This window comes from Silurus aristotelis (genome assembly GCF_946808225.1).
Source record: "Silurus aristotelis genome assembly, chromosome: 6".
Classification (NCBI taxonomy): domain Eukaryota; kingdom Metazoa; phylum Chordata; class Actinopteri; order Siluriformes; family Siluridae; genus Silurus; species Silurus aristotelis.
Window position 1 is genome coordinate 32,743,630 of NC_139579.1, and position 23,355 is coordinate 32,766,984.

General features: G+C 41.6%; 1 protein-coding gene across 2 annotated transcripts in view; it reads left to right on the forward strand.

Moving 5' to 3' along the window:
* The window catches only part of grid1a (glutamate receptor, ionotropic, delta 1a), a 278,456-nt gene that overhangs the window by 184,416 nt on the left and 70,685 nt on the right, over positions 1–23,355 (forward strand). For both annotated transcript variants that reach the window (XM_083544591.1, XM_083544592.1), the window contains exon 5: positions 10,344–10,397. In XM_083544591.1, the coding sequence (XP_083400717.1) occupies positions 10,344–10,397 (54 nt within the window). The remainder of the gene's footprint in view (positions 1–10,343; positions 10,398–23,355) is intronic.

Sequence of the window (23,355 nt, forward strand, 5' to 3'; positions counted from 1 at the left end):
TACCCGAATGGTATCTAACAAATGCAAATAATTTAATAACATTTTTTCATTTATTTAATTTTATTTAATCAAGTCAATTTAATTAGTATAATGAAAAAAAATTATTTATAACAAGAGAATCACTAGTAAAGAATCATTTCTGGTACGGATTGGGTGGAGTCAACAACATTATAATTATTTACCATTTTATAGTATGAAATTTCAGCTTCTTCTCTATACCCCGGCATTGTTTAATTATAATAATAAAAAAGGGAAAAATAAATAAATAATAATAATAATAATATTGATTACGACAACAACAATAATAATAATAAAAATCATAAAAAAAATATAGAAAAAAAAATAAATAAATAATAATAATGAGAAATTATTACTACTACTACTACTACTACTACTACTAATAATAATAATAATAATAATAATAATAATAATAATAATACCTTAAATTGTTCCAAGTGTGAAATGATGTAACACTGATGAAGTCTCTGAAATAGTAGAAAATGAATTTGTTCGATTGTTTTGTAATGAAGATACGATCCAGCATGAAAGTGCATGTGTCATTTCATTGAAACAATTTGTTTTAACATGAAATCAAACCTTAACATGTGGATAACTCATATACATTTACTCATATAAAAAAACTACTTATATACTGTAACAAATTATATTTATTTCCTTGCTGTCAACCACTTTTATGATTACATTCGTTTATAATGCAGCTCATTAATTATCAACACTAATTAAACTGTATGATCTAAACAATTGGTGCTGCTTATTTTGTCCACCTACATCTACCAGAGCATCTGGACATCATGGTGTTAGAAATAGTGCACTAGCAGTGATTTATATTTCCAGCACCATTTGATTATATATTTCTAAGAAGAGTAATATTTCTGGGATAAATCCACAGTACAATCCATCAAAGACCAGACAGAGACACTCAGTGGATCAGAAAGCTTCCTTCTGGTCTTTGAAACCAATAAGGATTTAATCCATTACTTTTACTATGTTTACAAAAGTATTGGGACACCTGCCTTTGCCAGACACACAAATGCGTACCACGTTCTTCAATTCCTTCACTTGGACTTGGAGACCCAAACCTGTTCCAGCATAACACAAAACTGCACAACGCCAGCTCCATGAAGATCTGCTTTCCATGGGTTTGGTTTAATGGAAGATCTCCGGCTATAGAGCTCCAATGCTGTGGAACACCAATGGGATGAATGTGAATGCTGACTGCACCCCAGGAACCTCCTCACCTCACCTACATTGTTAAATGGATAGCTTAGAGGTTAAGTATTCTGATCAGAAGGTCATAAGCGCAAATCCCATCACCACTAAGCTTCAAGCAGTGTCTTTAACCAAATGTACCTGCCTTTACTAACAGCCTTGTGAAAGAACAAATGTCTCCATAATCCAGCAGAACATCTTCCCAGAAGAGTGGAGCTCATTAGAACAGCAAATGGAGACACTAAGTGGAATGAGATGTTCAAAGTATGCACATATCACCTTATAGTCAGGTTTCCACAAACTTTTGTCCATATACAGTAATGTCGCTGTATCTAGCAAGTGGTAAAGTCGCTCTGATTCTGTTAGACAGAGTATTAATTCCTGGATCACTCGTGGTTTCACAACAAGCGTTTTTTTATGTCCTATTTGGGAGGAATATGTTTTTAATGTATTTTCCTGGAGATGAAACTAAAATGTAGTATAATCATCTTTTTCCAAGGTTAAAGGTGACGGTGCTGGGGGTAATAAAGCGCTAACAGTGTTTTTGGTGCATTACTAATCGTCTGAAGGTGAAAGAGTGCTGAGGTTTCAGTCAAATAAACTTCAAGTATAAATGAAACATGGAACATATTCAGACTTTAAATACAGGTTAAAGTGTAAACAATTTTGTGTTCAGGAAGAAGGAGATCAGTGGTTAAGATGTTGGACTTCTGATCTAAAGGTTGTGAGGCCCTTCACTCTCATCAGCTCAGCTCTAGGAATAACATCATTGTAATTTGGATAAGGACGTCTCTGTTATGACTGGAAGGAAGGAAGGAAGGAAGGAAGGAAGGAAGGAAGGAAAGAAGGAAGGAAGGAAGGAAGGAAGGAAGGAAAGAAGGAAGAAAGGAAGGAAAGAAAGAAGGAAGGAAGGAAAGAAGGAGCTAAAAAATGTCTGCTTTGAGACAATGTTCATTGTTAAAATCGCTATACAAATAAAAAAAAAAATGGTAAAATGGTAGAAGGCAGAAAAAAGGAAGAAAAGAAGGAAGAAAAAGGTAAGGAAAAGAAAGAAGGAAGGAAAGGCAAAAGAAGAAAAGAAAGAAGGAAGGAAAGGCTAAAGAACGAAAGAAAGAAGGAAGCACAGAAAGAAGGAAGGAAAAGCGAAAGAAAGAAAGAAAGAAAGAAAGAAAGAAAGAAAGAAAGAAAGAAAGAAAGAAAGAAAGAAAGAAAGAAAGAAAGAAAGAAAGAAAGGCTAAAGAAGGAAGAAATATGCCAAAAATATGTGTTGAGTTTTGATGACACATGAACTGTTTGTAACTGTGTGGTGATTGTGAGGAAACGTGTCGTACAGTCGTGAGTTCTGGGCGACACGTTTGTGATTGTGAGGAAACGTGTCGTACAGTCGTGAGTTCTGGGCGACACGTTTGTGATTGTGAGGAAACGTGTCGTACAGTCGTGAGTTCTGGGCGACACGTTTGTGATTGTGAGGAAACGTGTCGTACAGTCGTGAGTTCTGGGCGACACGTTTGTGATTGTGAGGAAACGTGTCGTACAGTCGTGAGTTCTGGGCGACACGTTTGTGATTGTGAGGAAACGTGTCGTACAGTCGTGAGTTCTGGGCGACACGTTTGTGATTGTGAGGAAACGTGTCGTACAGTCGTGAGTTCTGGGCGACACGTTTGTGATTGTGAGGAAACGTGTCGTACAGTCGTGAGTTCTGGGCGACACGTTTGTGATTGTGAGGAAACGTGTCGTACAGTCGTGAGTTCTGGGCGACACGTTTGTGATTGTGAGGAAACGTGTCGTACAGTCGTGAGTTCTGGGCGACACGTTTGTGATTGTGAGGAAACGTGTCGTACAGTCGTGAGTTCTGGGCGACACGTTTGTGATTGTGAGGAAACGTGTCGTACAGTCGTGAGTTCTGGGCGACACGTTTGTGATTGTGAGGAAACGTGTCGTACAGTCGTGAGTTCTGGGCGACACGTTTGTGATTGTGAGGAAACGTGTCGTACAGTTGTGAGTTCTGGGTGACACGTTTGTGATTGTGAGGAAACGTGTCGTACAGTTGTGAGTTCTGGGTGACCTCGTGGCAAAACATTTTATTTTCCAGCAGTCTGCTTTCGGTCCGAATGAACTGTAATGAGCGACTTTTGTAAACCCAGTTCAGATGTTCTCCTGGATAATCACAGTGCCTTTTTAATGGAGAGGAAAAAACCAGCGTAATGACTGAAGAGCTCTGAGGATTAGATCTAGCGTTTGATTTTTCCAATGGTTGGGGGTGGAGATGGAAGCTATCGATGTAACCATGGCAACACCATTATATTTAGCATAACAAGGTCTGCATGTGAGTTAGCCTGCGTGTGTGTATGTGTGTGTGTGCGCGCGTGTGCCTGCGTGTGTGTGTGAGTGTGTGTGTGTGTGTGTGTGTGTGTGTGTGTGTGTGTGTGTGTGTGTGTGTGTGTATATGAAATTGATCATTTACATTTTCTTGATCTTTACAAAATCAAGAGCGAGCAGAGAGACGAGGTGAGAGAATAAAACATGCCCACAAACACCCCTGAATTGATCCTCGCCCACCATCAGGAATCACAGCTCTGGGTTTTTTGTGTTTTTGCCCAGAACTGGGTTTATTTGAGTGTGTGTATGACGAGCTGCTCGGGCCGAATCAAACCCCTCGCTCGCTGTGTTACTCTCTAATGTGTGCTAATGGTGCAGCAGATCACTGAGCAGAGAAATAATGTCCAGCGTCTCCACTTTAAACGTGCTGCTTCTCACGAGGACGAGGAACTTACAGCTAATTAGGGAATCATTTCTGCTGCTTTTTCCGGAGTTTAACATGAATTTAAAAACAACACAATCACTTGAAGCATTAACCTCATTATCAACAGCTACACAAACATTCTCCCTGTGTAGCATCTAGTGTTACACATGATTGTGGAAGGGAAGGAAATAAAAGAAGACGACAAGGAAGCAAGGAAGGAAGGAAGGAAGGATGAAAGGAAGGAAGGAATGAATGAATGAATTAATTAATTAATGAAGGAAGGATGGAAGGAAGGATAGAAGGAAGGAAGGAAGGATGAAAGAAAGGAAGGAAGGAAGGAAGAAAGGAAGGAAGGAAGGAAGGAAGGAAGGAAGGAAGGAAGGAAGGAGGGAAGGATGGATGGAAGGAAGGAAGGAAAGAAGGATAGAATGAAGGAAGGGAAGAAGGATAGAATGAAGAAAGGAAGGATGGAAGGAAGGAAGGAAGGAAGGAAGGAAGGAAGGAAGGAAGGAAGGAAGGAAGGAAGGTATGTAGATGGGTAGGTATGTGTCAGGATCTTCTGGTTCCAAGACGCGCACTTCTGGGTCGGCGGCCATCTTCGTTTTTCCCCCGCACCTCCCGGTATTTACGGACACCTGAGACTTCAGCTCTGGGCCGGATTATTTCACCGGCCTCCTAAAGACCCTGGGATTATTCGTGCCAGTCTGCTCTTGAATCCTGATCCTGCTCCTGCTCCTGCTCCTGACCTCTGTTCTGCTCTGCTACTGGTTTGAACTCTGGACTGTTTTTCGCTTTTTGTTTCTGCTCTGCCCTTCATGGTTCTGTTTGCCGACTCTCTGAATCTTGGACTGTTTTGGATTTTGTTTTTGTTCTCCTGCATCACCCTGTTTGCCTGTGTTTTTGACTCTGGACTGTTTTTGGATTGTGTTTTTGCCTTTGCTCCATTGCTCAGGGTGTTTCTTTATTAAAGCCTGTTTTCTCCATACCACTGTGACGTCCTGCATTCGGATCCTCGATCACCCAGTCACCACGTTCTCTGACAGAATAATCTGGCCTTGCATCGTGTTCCAACCTGCTCACTGACAGAAGGAAGGAGAGAAAAAGTTAAGGAAGGACAGGAAGGAAAGGAAGGAAGGAAGGAAGGAAGGAAGGAAGGAAGGAAGGAAGGAAGGAAGGAAGGAAGGAACTGAAAGACAAGAGGAAAAGGTAAGGATGGGCATGAAGGAAGGGAATAAAAGATCAGGAGGAAATGGACAGAAGGAGGGGAAAAATGATGGAAGGAACAATATAAATAGGACAAAGAAATAGGAACTGAAGGAATTAAATAAAACAAAAGGAAGGAAGGAAAGGGAAGGAAGGAAGGAAGGAAGGAAGGAAGGAAGGAAGGAAGGAAGGAAGGAAGGAAGGAAGGAAGGAACAGAAAGGGTAAAGAAGAAAGTGAAAGATGGATGAAAAAGGCAAGAAGGAAGGAAGAAGGATGAACTTTTTGCAAAAAAAGGATGGAAGGAAGGAATGAATGAACTGAAAGAAGGTATAAAAGGATAAGGACGTAAGTAAGTACCAAAAGGAGGAAGGACATTTTAATGAAGGAAGAAGGAAGAAAAATTTAAATATAATATGATCAGCTGCTGGATCTCTGAAGCTTTGTGCAATTCTACTGAATATATGTGAGTATTCCTGAGGCCTGCTGAGATCCTACACAAGCTTTGATTCAAGCTCTTTATTTGCTCCGTCATCTTGGGAAACATTTGGTCTCTTGAAAATAGATGGAGTGTCGGGAGTGCAGTGTTTTACTGAGACACGGCTGAGGATATTCCAGGCATTAATGCTTCTATCTTGGACTTTCAGACAGTGAGGGAGGATGGAGATGCTGGAGTGAATTGTGGAATAAAAGCTGAACAGACAGTGGAACCAGGGACATCACTATAGCTCAAACATCGGCTGTTGGCTTATGCTTTTATTATCATCTGCTGAGCAAATTAATGGCCACCATTGTTTCTATTGCTCAAATCCTGCCAGAAGCTGATGCAAAAGCTATGTGTGATGTCAAATATTTGGCTTTTATGAGCCTCCAAACTTCATCTAACTTCACACACTTTATCTGATCTGCCCCTATTGGTAAGAGCCCAAAACTACCTGGTTCTGTTGACACCCATACACACAAGCCTGCTATCTGAAAGAATTCTCTAACAATGAAGACCATAGAGAGATGGCCACAAGAGACAGAGGAAACTCTTCAGATATGCTTCGAGACCCTGGAATGGGAAGTGTTATATGAATCAGCTGGGGCAGAGATTAACACCGTGATGGACAAGAGACTAGAATTCTGTACTAAGACTTAAGTTCCAGTCAGGATGGTGCATTTTCTCTAAGCCTCGATCACCAAGGACCTAAAGAAACCACTAAACATTAAAAAAGAGCTTTTAGAAAGAAAAACAATAAACAGATTCTAAAGGAAGAGAATTAGAGGTGAGAATGAGGAAGGAAAAAGAAAGCTACAGGATGAATCTGGAGATCAGGCTCTAACAAAACAATGCATGGGAGGTGGTGCTCACAACCTGTGGAGAGCAGTCTAGAAAGAGCTAATAAGCTGAATTTATTCTTCATTATGTTTACTTTACTACCCTTCCACCACTTCCACCCGATCCACCCCATGCCAGATTAAATATTCTTTCCCACCCTGGATTCTATGACATTTGACCCCTGCTCATTTTACAACCAGTGACTATTTCACCACTTCCTATTCCACAGCCTTGTTCAGAAGACGTGCACCTTCTCCAATTAACCTCTATCAACCAACAGCAATCTTAACTCATCTTATCTCAACCCCCTCTATTTGCCACTGCTGTTCTGGTTAGAAACAGCTGGAGAAGCTGAGATTTAGGAACGTTGAAGGACATGAAACAGTGTACAGAAAGTTAACTAGGGTTTAAGGTAGAACTCTGACACCTTCAGAAATGTTCTAAATGCTCTGTATTGTTTAGGTGCATCAGGGAATCGCTAGGAAGATGAGTACAGCAAACTGGTCAACAGTGTTTTAGAGTGGTGAGGGAATAACTGTTTGCTCCTGAGTGCCACCAAGACCAGGGAAAAGGTGCTGGGCTACAAGCAGTTATCATCAGAACGTTGAACTAATTAACAATGACAAAGACCATCTATCATAAACAACATGCTGGACTGAAAGGTCAACTCAGAAGCTATGTACAGCAGAAAGATGAGCAGATGGTACTTCCCTTAGCTGCAAGCTTCATAGCTGGAGATGTAAAAAAAAATCCTCAACAAGCAGTTTAAAAAAGGTTGGCTGGAACTTGGTCTTTTGAACTGATGGTTTTAAGGTGGTCCTGGACAAGAGAACACCTAATAAACTGATTATTCTATACAATAAACAAGATCCTCTCTGTGACCTTCTGCAGCAGAGCTTGTTTAGTAAAATATTCATTCAGCACCACATTGTGGAACAGCTCCTGATTGTGCTGGGACACTACACTGAACCAGTTCTAGGAAAAGATTATCAGATGAAGTTCTACCTTCATCCTTCTTTTTATATCCATATGTACTTCCACTTTATGTGTGGTAATTTTTTACACTCTACACACACGTTTACACAGTTAACAATGTCTGACACTTAAATTCCACTCATGTCTGCTGCTCGTATCCAGGATGTTTACACCCCACTGCACTTCCCCATCACACTCTTACAGTGTATCTAAAAGCCCCTGGACACATCCATCTGAATGGTCTGTTACTATAGTAACAATAAAGGTACAAGCGTTTATTGGCATGTGAACAGGAAACAACGTTTTACACCATTCTGCAACTCCTCTCAGCATCTCTGAAATACATGATCAAGGACTTAAAGAGAAGACAAGGCACACATTATAATTTACACATTTACAGTAGTGCAAAAAAAACTTAAAAGGTAGGAGGTTTTGCAGCTGAAAGAAGTAGTAGTAATGCAAAAATGCAAGAAAGGCTTAATGCAAATGCATATATATAAAATATCAGTGTGTAATGTAAACATGTATGACATCCATGTGTAAAGTCCTACAGAGGTAGAAGTGACCAGTAGGAACGCTTTGACTTCTAATGCTGAGCTCACGCTGTGCATTTAATCGTCCTTTGCGATTGTTGCTTGACTGTAATAAAACACGATCTCCAACGAATAACGGTTGCTAGCAGCAAACAAAAACAATACATTTTATTCACACCATGCCATGATTATAAAAACATCATCATCACACTTCTTTTCCCTCCATCATTCAATACGTTTCTCGTCTTGCTGTTCTGTCCACTTGACTCGTTTCCTTGAGGGTGTTTGAAGTTTCCTTGAGAGAAATTTGAAGTCATTGCACGCTGCATGAAAGAGTCTGAAGTCTTCTGACACTGGCAGAATTTCATCAGAGGAAAGAAATGATCGCAAAGGCCATTCATTGATCGCATCGGCTATCGGTGAACAAACCTCCGATCAAAGACTACAGATTTTAGCCTCAGATTATAGCAATCTTTTGACAACATTTGTCACAGATAAACAAATCGAGGCTGAAATCACACAGTGGGCTGCTGGATTTAGAGTTTTGTTTCACAAAACATCTGCAAAGTCTAAAAAAAGGTCCCAGACCTCTGTAGGTTAATAAAACAATCAGGGAAACTTAATGGAATAAAAGCAGGCTGTGTTGGGGCGATTAGCAGAAAACACAACAATAAAAAAGAAACGTGATCAGAAAACCAGGTACCCGTGAAACATGAGTATAAACAGTGAACTGGAAGTTCTTTTGGGAATACGAAGCACAAACAAACATGTTGGGTACACAAAGTGAAAACGCCTGTGAATGAACCGACACATAAAGGACAGGGGTGGGAAAGGGGCGGGGACAGTGGTGGGGGCGGGGACAGGGGTGGGGACATGGGCGGGGACTGGTGAACACTTAAATGCTGTGATGTGGTTATTAAAATATGATAAGATACGGTACGAAACAATATGATATGATACAATAAGATACCATGGTATATGATACGATAAGATATAAGATACAATACGAAACAGAATAATATGATATAAAAAGATAATATATGGTACAATAAAATACAATAAGATACGATATGATACTATAAGACGATATAGTGTGATGATACGAGACGAAACAAAATCATACGAAAAGATACGATACGATATGATATAAGATACAATACGAAACAAAACAAAACAATACGATACAAAAAGATAGCATGCGATTTGATAAGGTACAATATAATTAGATAATTTTTATATAATTAGATATTTTTTCCAAAAAAATCATATAAATGTAATAATAATAAGTGAAAAATAAAATAAATTAAATATAATATATATAAATAAATACGCACATATGTATTTAAAAATACTTAAAAATACAAATAGTGCTTTCTTGCGAAAAGAACAGGTTGGGTGTGCATGGGGAGGTTGGGGGTTGTGGGTCTCTCTGACAGAAGGGGTGTATGTGTGTGTGTGTGTGTGTGTGTGTGTGTGTGTGTGTGTGTGTGTGTGTGTGATATGTATTTCAATGAGAACTATAATTCACACCTGTGATTTTCAGCTGCACAATAGTGCAAACTTCTGACCAATCAGAATAGAGAATTTGATCGCACTGTGGTATGAAGTAGTTAAGAAGATAAGCCGTGTGAAGCTCATCAGCACCACTTGCTGTAATTAGCAACCCTGAAGGCCAGGGTGAGATGAACGTTCTGGCTTTTCGGGTGCTCTGTTCTACGAAGCTGCTGTGTTTTGAATTCTGGAAAGAAAATTCTTCACACCTGCTTGTGAGTCTGAGAATGTGAAAAAACGGCAGACAGGCAGCGTGGTGCAGGTTCTCCATGCAGGTTCTCTCTGTTGGTTCGCCGTGCAGGTTCTCTGTGTAGGTTCTCTGTGCAGGTTCTCTGTGAAGTTTTTCATGAAGGTTTGAGACACTCTGTACGTGTCTTGGTTGTGGGAATCTGTAGAGGGTTCACACACGTGGACAGAAATCTATGTGACCTGCAGCTGGATGAGAATGAGATAAATGATAAATGCACACACACACACACACACACACACACACACACACACACACACACACACACACACACACACACACACACACACACACAGTACACACCAGTGTAGATTCTTTACAGTGTAGATGTAAAGTATTCTCCTGTGTGTGTGTGTGTGTGTGTATGTGTGTGTGTGTGTGTGTGTGTGTGTGTGTGTGTGTGTGTGTGTGTGTGTGTGTGTGTGTAAATGTTTGTATTTATGCATATTTGTGTTGCCTCCCAGCAACTGTGTGACAACTAAATGATTTAATATTAAATGTTCGTTCTCTTCTTCTCTCTGTCGCTGTTTGTCTCTCCTCAGGCTGTCGAGACAAACCTCGCATCCAAGGACTCACACTGGGTTTATGCAAATGAGGTAAGAGCAAACACACACACACACACACACACACACACACGCCTTCCAGCAGAGTGAGGTGCTTTACTTTGCACTGTCAAAATGTAGGCTCGACATTAATGCCCAGGTCACATGACGTCCCTGCGATGACATTAGAAGTAAATAAGTGGATGATATTAAGGTGTGTGAACGTAAAAAGGAATAAAATGAATTATTCTGACGTTACTCTGAACCCCAGCAGCCACCAAGGCCTCCAAACATCTCCAACTTGGGCACCAATTCCAGAACACTCACTCTCTATTACTGGCAATCACCCAGCTAGTAACTGAACACATCCTTAAACACACACACACACACACACGCACACACACGCACACACACACACACACACACGCTTGCTATTCAAAGAAATTTTTATTAATGGTTCCCTTGCGAAGTAAACGCTCTCCATGATGTTATAAAACCTTTTTCTCGTGAAAGCTGCATGTCTTGTGTCTGTACTTATTACAAGACAAAAATAACATCAAGAAGAAGAAAACTGTGTAGTAGAAGTTTATATTCAGCCACACTGTGTAGACAAAAGTCCCCAAAAGTGGACACCTGACTATAAGATTGGTATGTGCTTATTTAAACATTCCATTCCACGTTTACTTTTTTCATCCACAAGATGTTCTACTAGAGTTCTGTGGAGATTCATTCAGCACAAGGGTGTTAGTGAAGTCCGGTACTGATGTAGGTGAGGTGAGGAGGCCTGGGCTGCAGTCAGTGTTCACATTCATTCATGTTCGATAGGGTTGAAGCTCCATAGCACAAGATCTTCCACTCCAACATTTCCATGGAAAGCAGATCTTTTTGGAGCCGGCTTTTTGCACAGGGGCATCGTCATGTTGGAACAGGTTTGTGCTAACAGTTTGAGAAAGAGCCACATATGGTTGGAGAATCAGGTGTACTGATACTTTTGTCCGATAATTAATGTTAATGTCAGGTTTCAGCAGCCTCTGAGAAGCCTCTAAATCAGCTTCCCAGAACACACCATGGTCTCTAAACATGGCTGCTGTTGACTCCACATCAATAATCTCTGTCATGTTTACATTCTTCTGATTGATAATCCCCATATGGGTACTAATTACACATCTGAGTGCAATCACACCTCACAGTAGTTCTACATCTGGGGTTTGGTAGCTCAGTGATTTAGTGATGTAGGCATTGGACTCTGGATGGTCCAAAAGGTCACAGGTTAAAATCCCAGCATCTCTGAGCTGCCAAGGGCCCCTGAGCAAGGATCTTAACCCTCAACTGCTCAGTCGCGCTTGATAAAGGCTTCTGTCGAAGGCTGTAAATGTAAATCTGATTTACTGAACCTTCCATTCTAATGTGTCTTTCTGTTTAGTTTTTATTATTACTATTATTTTCTGGTTTGCACTTTCCATCTGCTCGTCCCTGGGTTATGACTTACTGTTATTGAATTTGTTTGCCTGCTTTATACTCAGTAAAACTCTTCCCACACATCTTTACTCACCTGCTCTCTAACATTTCATATTACTAAAGCAAACAATGCCTATTAACTCCCATGACCCTCTGTAAACAGAAAAAAAATACAAAACCCTTAAATAATCTCCAGATATTATTTGGGGACTGATGAATATCCCAGATATTAAAGAAGAAGAGCAAAGTCTTTATTTGTCACATATACATTACAGCACAGTGAAATTCTTCCTTTGCATATTCCAACTTACTCAAAAGCAGAGGTCAGAGCACAGGGTCAGCCATGAGCACAAAGGGTTACGGGTCCAAGAGCCATACCAGGGTTTGAACCCCTGACCTGCCAATTAGTAACCCAGCACCTTACCCATGAGCTACCACCCCACCCAATTATTGTAAACTACCAGTCTTATACCAGCTTCTGTACAGGGTAATACGCAGCAGTAGCTCGGTGGTTAAGGCTCTGGGTTACTGATCAGCAGGTCTGGGGTTTAAGGAAACCAGAAGCCCTGGACCAAATGAAGTGACGGAGAATAACTCGACAAGAGCGTGTAACATTAACAACATGTGAGAAAAGGCCAGTTGATTGTCCTTGTTTACTCTGCAGTTGCGAGCAGTAGCTAAAGGGAAGATCAGAGAGATGTGTAGGGATACGATAAGAACTAATGTTCAGAAGGTTGTGAGTTCAAATACTGGCACCAGCAAGACCCTGAGCAAGGCACTTACCTCTTAACTGCTCATTGTAGAAATGAAATAAGTGTAGGGCTCTGTATGAGGGCGTCTGCCAAATGCCAGAAATATCAATGAAATATACTATAATTCTGAAGTCATGAGAAAGAGATTCATACAGAAATATTAGCTTTAAAAATGGAACACACTGTAATAGCGGACTGGCCCGATTCCAGCTCAACGACACTTTTATTTATATCCAAATTGAACATTTGACTCTAATTTTTGCTTTCAGGTGAGACCTATTATTTCTTTTCCCCCATTGTTCCTAAATGATGTTCTGACTCACTCCATCTGCACGCTGCACTAAATTGCCATCCTGTATTCAGGTCACTGTGTGAACTAGAATTTTTATTACGGTGCCCACCACTTTAATAACATTTCATTAGGCCGTGCTATTTCATGCTTCATTTTATACTTCATCAAGACGTATGTTTACTTGGTTTGCAGTATTCCTCCGATCACTGTTTATTCGTAATATGATTAACATGTACCTGAATGCCATTACGCCAAGCACTTACTCATCTCCATCCTGTCTTTCCAAAAGCTTCAGACCGCTGCTGCAGAGACAATCTGCTGAGATGGAATTCATCTGAATGATTGGCATCTAATCAACATCATTCCCGATAAACGCATCACGCTGGAACATTGCGTCTGTTTCTCTTTGCTTCTTTAAAGTGCACTTGACTTTCGCTGTCAGCAGAGATGTTAATTGGTGCGAGTGTCTTCATTTCCACCCCTGCTGTTTCATCAAACTGTGTACGATTAGCTAAAAATAAACATGCTAAATGCTGATGCTCTGCTAACACAATACTGACACACTGCTCACACTCTACATATACCCTGCTCACACACTGCTCACACTCTACATATACCCTGCTCACACACTACTCACACTATACATATACCCTGCTCACACACTACTCACACTCTACTCACTCTACATATACCCTGCTCACACACTACTCACACTCTACTCACTCTACATATACCCTGCTCACACACTACTCACACTATACATATACCCTGCTCACACACTACTCACACTCTACATATACCCTGCTCACACACTGCTCACACTCTACATATACCCTGCTCACACACTGCTCACACTCTACATATACCCTGCTCACACACTACTCACACTATACATATACCCTGCTCACACACTACTCACACTCTACTCACTCTACATATACCCTGCTCACACACTACTCACACACTACTCACTCTACATATACCCTGCTCACACACTACTCACACTCTACTCACTCTACATATACCCTGCTCACACTCTACTCACTCTACATATACCCTGCTCACACACTACTCACACACTACTCACTCTACATATACCCTGCTCACACACTACTCACACACTACTCACTCTACATATACCCTGCTCACACACTACTCACACTCTACTCACTCTACATATACCCTGCTCACACACTACTCACACACTACTCACTCTACATATACCCTGCTCACACACTACTCACACACTACTCACTCTACATATACCCTGCTCACACACTACTCACACTCTACTCTCTTTACATATACCCTGCTCACACACTACTCACACACTACTCACTCTACATATACCCTGCTCACACACTACTTACACACTACTCACTCTACATATACCCTGCTCACACACTACTCACTCTACATATACCCTGCTCACACACTACTCACACACTACTCACTCTACATATACCCTGCTCACACACTACTCACACTCTACTCACTCTACATATACCCTGCTCACACACTACTCACACTCTACATATACCATGCTTACACACTACTCACACTCTACATATACCCTGCTCACACACTACTCACACTTTACATATACCCTGCTCACACACTACTCACACTCTACATATACCCTGCTCACACTCTATTCACACACTACATATACCCTGCTCACACTCTACTCACTCTACATATACCCTGCTCACACACTACTCACACACTACTCACTCTACATATACCCTGCTCACACACTACTCACACACTACTCACTCTACATATACCCTGCTCACACACTACTCACACTCTACTCACTCTACATATACCCTGCTCACACACTACTCACACACTACTCACTCTACATATACCCTGCTCACACACTACTCACACACTACTCACTCTACATATACCCTGCTCACACACTACTCACACTCTACTCTCTTTACATATACCCTGCTCACACACTACTCACACACTACTCACTCTACATATACCCTGCTCACACACTACTTACACACTACTCACTCTACATATACCCTGCTCACACACTACTCACTCTACATATACCCTGCTCACACACTACTCACACACTACTCACTCTACATATACCCTGCTCACACACTACTCACACTCTACTCACTCTACATATACCCTGCTCACACACTACTCACACTCTACATATACCATGCTTACACACTACTCACACTCTACATATACCCTGCTCACACACTACTCACACTTTACATATACCCTGCTCACACACTACTCACACTCTACATATACCCTGCTCACACTCTATTCACACACTACATATACCCTGCTCACACACTACTCACACTCTACATATACCCTGCTCACACACTACTCACACTTTACATATACCCTGCTCACACACTACTCACACTCTACATATACCCTGCTCACACACTACTCACACTCTACATATACCCTGCTCACACACTACTCACACTCTACATATACCCTGCTCACACGCTACTCACACTCTACATATACCCTGCTCACACGCTACTCACACACTACATATACCCTGCTCACACACTACTCACACTCTACATATACCCTGCTCACACACTACTCACACACTACATATACCCTGCTCACACACTACTCACACTCTACATATACCCTGCTCACACACTACTCACACTCTACATATACCCTGCTCACACACTACTCACACTCTACATATACCCTGCTCACACACTACTCACACTCTACATATACCCTGCTCACACACTATTCACACTCTACATATACCCTGCTCACACACTATTCACACACTACATATACCCTGCTCACACACTACTCACACTCTACATATACCCTGCTCACACACTACTCACACTCTACATATCAAGTCAAGTCAAGTTTATTTGTATAGCGCTTTTCACAACAGACATTGTCTCAAAGCAGCTTTACAGAAAACAACAGTGAAGGTGAATGGTGTGCGTTTGTCCAGATGAGCAAGCCGTGGCGAAAGTGGCAAGGAAAAACTCCCTTAGATGATATGAGGAAGAAACCTTGAGAGGAACCAGACTCAAAGGGGAACCCATCCTCATATGGGTGACATCAAGAGTTTGGTCATAAATCTTTCAACAATACAGAACAATTTGTGATCATCATAGATCCAGCATCAGCTTCTCCATGCCAGGGCCTTTAAACACTCGGCATCTACTTCTCCATGATCATCCATAGGTCCATAATCTTCACGAGGTGGGACGTGACTGGAGCTGGCCAAACCTCAGGATGCCTCGGGATGGGGAGAGAAAGAGAAGCAGTGGAGAGGAATTAGCGTAGCTGCTGTTCATGATATTAACAGCACAAGTTGATAATGTGCATGTGATCAGATGTTCTGGAGCACAAGGTTATGATGTGATGTGTGTGATGTGTGTTATGTGTAGGCTTTGCTAAAAAGATATGTTTTTAATCTACACTTAAACTGGGAGAGTGTATCTGAACCCCGAACACTGTCAGGAAGACTATTCCAGAGTTTAGGAGCTAAATGTGAAAATGCTCTACCGCCTTTAGTGGACTTTGCTATTCTAGGAACTACTAGAAGCCCAGAGTTTTGAGATCTCAGGGAGCGTGGCGGATTGTAGCGTGTTAAAAGACTGGATAGATACATGGGAGCCAAACCATTTAGTGCTTTATAAGTGAGTAGCAGTAGTTTGTAGTCTATTCGAAACTTAATAGGAAGCCAATGTAGGGACGATAAGATTGGGGTTATATGATCGTATTTTCTTGACCTAGTAAGAACTCTTGCTGCGGCATTCTGAACTAACTGAAGCTTGTTTATTAATGATGCAGGACATCCACCGAGTAATGCATTACAGAAGTCTATTCTAGAGGTCATAAACGCATGGACGAGCTTCTCTGCATCAGATATAGATAACATATTTCTTAGCTTAGAAATATTTCTAAGGTGAAAGAAGGCTGTTTTTGTAACTTGATTGATGTGATTTTTAAAAGATAAGTTGCTGTCTAAAATAACTCCCAGGTCTTTTACCGTTGAACTAGTAGTTACAGAACAACCGTCTAAATGCAGGCTGAGATGCTGGAGCTTCTGTGTACTATTTTTTGGGCCGATGAGCAAAATCTCAGTTTTATTAGAATTTAATAGCAGAAAGTTATGGGTCATCCAATCTCTTATTTCTTCAACACACTCAGTTATGCGAGCTAATTGAGCTGTATCGCCTGGTTTGGATGAAATATATAGCTGGGTATCATCAGCATAACAATGGAAGCTAATTCCATGCCTTCTAATAATATTTCCTAATGGAAGCATGTATATTGTAAAAAGCAGGGGTCCTAAAACTGATCCTTGTGGCACGCCATAATTTACTAGCATTATCCTGGATAGCTCTCCATTTAAATCTACGAAATGGTAACGATTGGACAGGTAGGATTTAAACCAGCTTAATGCCTGTCCCTGAATACCGATGTAATTCTGTAAGCGATCGAGGAGAAGATCATGATCTATAGTGTCGAACGCAGCACTAAGATCTAGTAAAACTAATAGGGAGATGTAGCCTTGGTCTGAAGCTAAAAACAGGTCATTAGTGATTTTAACTAGAGCAGTTTCTGTGCTATGATGGGGCCTAAAACCTGACTGAAACTCTTCAAAGATAATGTTCTCCTGCAAGTGGTTACATAACTGGGCAGCGACAATCTTTTCTAAAATCTTAGACAAAAATGGGAGATTTGAAATTGGTCTGTAAATCGATAGCGTGTTTGGATCCATATTAGGTTTTTTAATGAGGGGCTTAATAACTGCTAACTTGAGGGATTTAGGGACATGACCTAACGATAGTGAGGAGTTAATAATATTGAGAAGATATACCCTGCTCACACACTATTCACACTCTACATATACCCTGCTCACACACTATTCACACTCTACATTTAACCTGCTCACACACTACTCACACTCTACATTTACCCTGCTCACACACTATTCACACTCTACATTTACCCTGCTCACACACTACTCACACTCTACATATACCCTGCTCACACACTATTCACACTCTACATTTACCCTGCTCACACACTACTCACACTCTACATTTACCCTGCTCACACACTACTCACACTCTACATTTACCCTGCTCACACACTACTCACACTCTACATTTACCCTGCTCACACACTATTCACACTCTACATTTACCCTGCTCACACACTACTCACACTCTACATTTACCCTGCTCACACACTACTCACACACTACATATACCCTGCTCACACACTATTCACACTCTACATATACCCTGCTCACACACTATTCACACTCTACATTTACCCTGCTCACACACTACTCACACTCTACATATACCCTGCTCACACACTACTCACACACTACATATACCCTGCTCACACACTATTCACACTCTACATATACCCTGCTCACACACTATTCACACTCTACATTTACCCTGCTCACACACTATTCACACTCTACATATACCCTGCTCACACACTATTCACACTCTACATTTACCCTGCTCACACACTACTCACACACTACATATACCCTGCTCACACACTACTCACACTCTACATTTACCCTGCTCACACACTATTCACACTCTACATATACCCTGCTCACACACTACTCACACTCTACATATACCCTGCTCACACACTATTCACACTCTACATATACCCTGCTCACACACTATTCACACTCTACATATACCCTGCTCACACACTATTCACACTCTACATATACCCTGCTCACACACTATTCACACTCTACATATACCCTGCTCACACACTATTCACACTCTACATATACCCTGCTCACACACTATTCACACTCTACATATACCCTGCTCACACACTATTCACACTCTACATATACCCTGCTCACACACTACTCACACTTTACATATACCCTGCTCACACACTACTCACACTTTACATATACCCTGCTCACACACTACTCACACTCTACATATACCCTGCTCACACACTACTCACACTCTACAAATACCCTGCTCACACACTACTCACACACTACATATACCCTGCTCACACACTACTCACACTCTACATATACCCTGCTCACACACTATTCACACACTACTCACTCTACATATACCCTGCTCACACACTACTCACACACTACATATACCCTGCTCACACACTATTCACACTCTACATATACCCTGCTCACACACTATTCACACTCTACATTTACCCTGCTCACACACTATTCACACTCTACATATACCCTGCTCACACACTATTCACACTCTACATTTACCCTGCTCACACACTACTCACACACTACATATACCCTGCTCACACACTACTCACACTCTACATTTACCCTGCTCACACACTATTCACACTCTACATATACCCTGCTCACACACTATTCACACTCTACATTTACCCTGCTCACACACTACTCACACTCTACATATACCCTGCTCACACACTACTCACACTCTACATATACCCTGCTCACACACTACTCACACACTACATATACCCTGCTCACACACTATTCACACTCTACATATACCCTGCTCACACACTATTCACACTCTACATTTACCCTGCTCACACACTACTCACACTCTACATATACCCTGCTCACACACTACTCACACACTACATATACCCTGCTCACACACTATTCACACTCTACATATACCCTGCTCACACACTATTCACACTCTACATTTACCCTGCTCACACACTACTCACACACTACATATACCCTGCTCACACACTATTCACACTCTACATATACCCTGCTCACACACTATTCACACTCTACATATACCCTGCTCACACACTACTCACACTTTACATATACCCTGCTCACACACTACTCACACTTTACATATACCCTGCTCACACACTACTCACACTCTACATATACCCTGCTCACACACTACTCACACTCTACATATACCCTGCTCACACACTACTCACACACTACATATACCCTGCTCACACACTACTCACACTCTACATATACCCTGCTCACACAATATTCACACACTACTCACTCTACATATACCCTGCTCACACACTACTCACACACTACATATACCCTGCTCACACACTATTCACACTCTACATTTACCCTGCTCACACACTATTCACACTCTACATTTACCCTGCTCACACACTATTCACACTCTACATATACCCTGCTCACACACTATTCACACTCTACATTTACCCTGCTCACACACTACTCACACACTACATATACCCTGCTCACACACTACTCACACTCTACATTTACCCTGCTCACACACTATTCACACTCTACATATACCCTGCTCACACACTACTCACACTCTACATATACCCTGCTCACACACTATTCACACTCTACATATACCCTGCTCACACACTATTCACACTCTACATATACCCTGCTCACACACTATTCACACTCTACATATACCCTGCTCACACACTATTCACACTCTACATATACCCTGCTCACACACTATTCACACTCTACATATACCCTGCTCACACACTACTCACACTCTACATATACCCTGCTCACACACTACTCACACTCTACATATACCCTGCTCACACACTTCACACACTACTCACACTCTACATATACCCTGGTCACACACTACTCACACACTACATATACCCTGCTCACACACTACTCACACTCTACATATACCCTGCTCACACACTATTCACACACTACTCACACTCTACATATACCCTGCTCACACACTACTCACACACTACATATACCCTGCTCACACACTATTCACACTCTACATATACCCTGCTCACACACTACTCATACTCTACATATACCCTGCTCACACACTACTCACACTCTACATATACCCTGCTCACACACTACTCACACTCTACATATACCCTGCTCACACACTACTCACACTCTACATATACCCTGCTTACACAATACTCACACTCTACATATACCCTGCTCACACACTACTCACACTCTACATATACTCTGCTCACATACTATTCACACACTACTCACACTCTACATATACCCTGCTCACACACTACTCACACTCTACATATACCCTGCTCACACACTACTCACACTCTACATATACCCTGCTCACACACTACTTACACTCTACATATACCCTGCTCACACACTATTCACACAATACTCACACTCTACATATACCCTGCTCACACACTACTCACACACTACATATACCCTGCTCACACACTATTCACACTCTACATATACCCTGCTCACACACTACTCATACTCTACATATACCCTGCTCACACACTATTTACACTGTACATATACCCTGCTCACACACTATTCACACTCTACATTTACCCTGCTCACACACTACTCACACTCTACATTTACCCTGCTCACACACTATTCACACTCTACATATACCCTGCTCACACACTATTCACACTCTACATTTACCCTGCTCACACACTACTCACACACTACATATACCCTGCTCACACACTACTCACACTCTACATTTACCCTGCTCACACACTATTCACACTCTACATATACCCTGCTCACACACTACTCACACTCTACATATACCCTGCTCACACACTATTCACACTCTACATATACCCTGCTCACACACTATTCACACTCTACATATACCCTGCTCACACACTATTCACACTCTACATATACCCTGCTCACACACTATTCACACTCTACATATACCCTGCTCACACACTATTCACACTCTACATATACCCTGCTCACACACTATTCACACTCTACATATACCCTGCTCACACACTATTCACACTCTACATATACCCTGCTCACACACTACTCACACTTTACATATACCCTGCTCACACACTACTCACACTCTACATATACCCTGCTCACACACTACTCACACTCTACATATACCCTGCTCACACACTACTCACACACTACATATACCCTGCTCACACACTACTCACACACTACATATACCCTGCTCACACACTACTCACACTCTACATATACCCTGCTCACACACTATTCACACACTACTCACTCTACATATACCCTGCTCACACACTACTCACACACTACATATACCCTGCTCACACACTATTCACACTCTACATATACCCTGCTCACACACTATTCACACTCTACATTTACCCTGCTCACACACTATTCACACTCTACATATACCCTGCTCACACACTATTCACACTCTACATTTACCCTGCTCACACACTACTCACACACTACATATACCCTGCTCACACACTACTCACACTCTACATTTACCCTGCTCACACACTATTCACACTCTACATATACCCTGCTCACACACTATTCACACTCTACATTTACCCTGCTCACACACTACTCACACTCTACATATACCCTGCTCACACACTACTCACACTCTACATATACCCTGCTCACACACTACTCACACACTACATATACCCTGCTCACACACTATTCACACTCTACATATACCCTGCTCACACACTATTCACACTCTACATATACCCTGCTCACACACTATTCACACTCTACATTTACCCTGCTCACACACTATTCACACTCTACATATACCCTGCTCACACACTATTCACACTCTACATTTACCCTGCTCACACACTACTCACACACTACATATACCCTGCTCACACACTACTTACACTCTACATTTACCCTGCTCACACACTATTCACACTCTACATATACCCTGCTCACACACTACTCACACTCTACATATACCCTGCTCACACACTATTCACACTCTACATATACCCTGCTCACACACTATTCACACTCTACATATACCCTGCTCACACACTATTCACACTCTACATATACCCTGCTCACACACTATTCACACTCTACATATACCCTGCTCACACACTATTCACACTCTACATATACCCTGCTCACACACTATTCACACTCTACATATACCCTGATCACACACTATTCACACTCTACATATACCCTGCTCACACACTATTCACACTGTACATATACCCTGCTCACACACTATTCACACTCTACATATACCCTGCTCACACACTACTCACACTTTACATATACCCTGCTCACACACTACTCACACTCTACATATACCCTGCTCACACACTACTCACACTCTACATATACCCTGCTCACACACTACTCACACACTACATATACCCTGCTCACACACTACTCACACTCTACATATACCCTGCTCACACACTATTCACACACTACTCACTCTACATATACCCTGCTCACACACTACTCACACACTACATATACCCTGCTCACACACTATTCACACTCTACATTTACCCTGCTCACACACTATTCACACTCTACATTTACCCTGCTCACACACTATTCACACTCTACATATACCCTGCTCACACACTATTCACACTCTACATTTACCCTGCTCACACACTACTCACACACTACATATACCCTGCTCACACACTACTCACACTCTACATTTACCCTGCTCACACACTATTCACACTC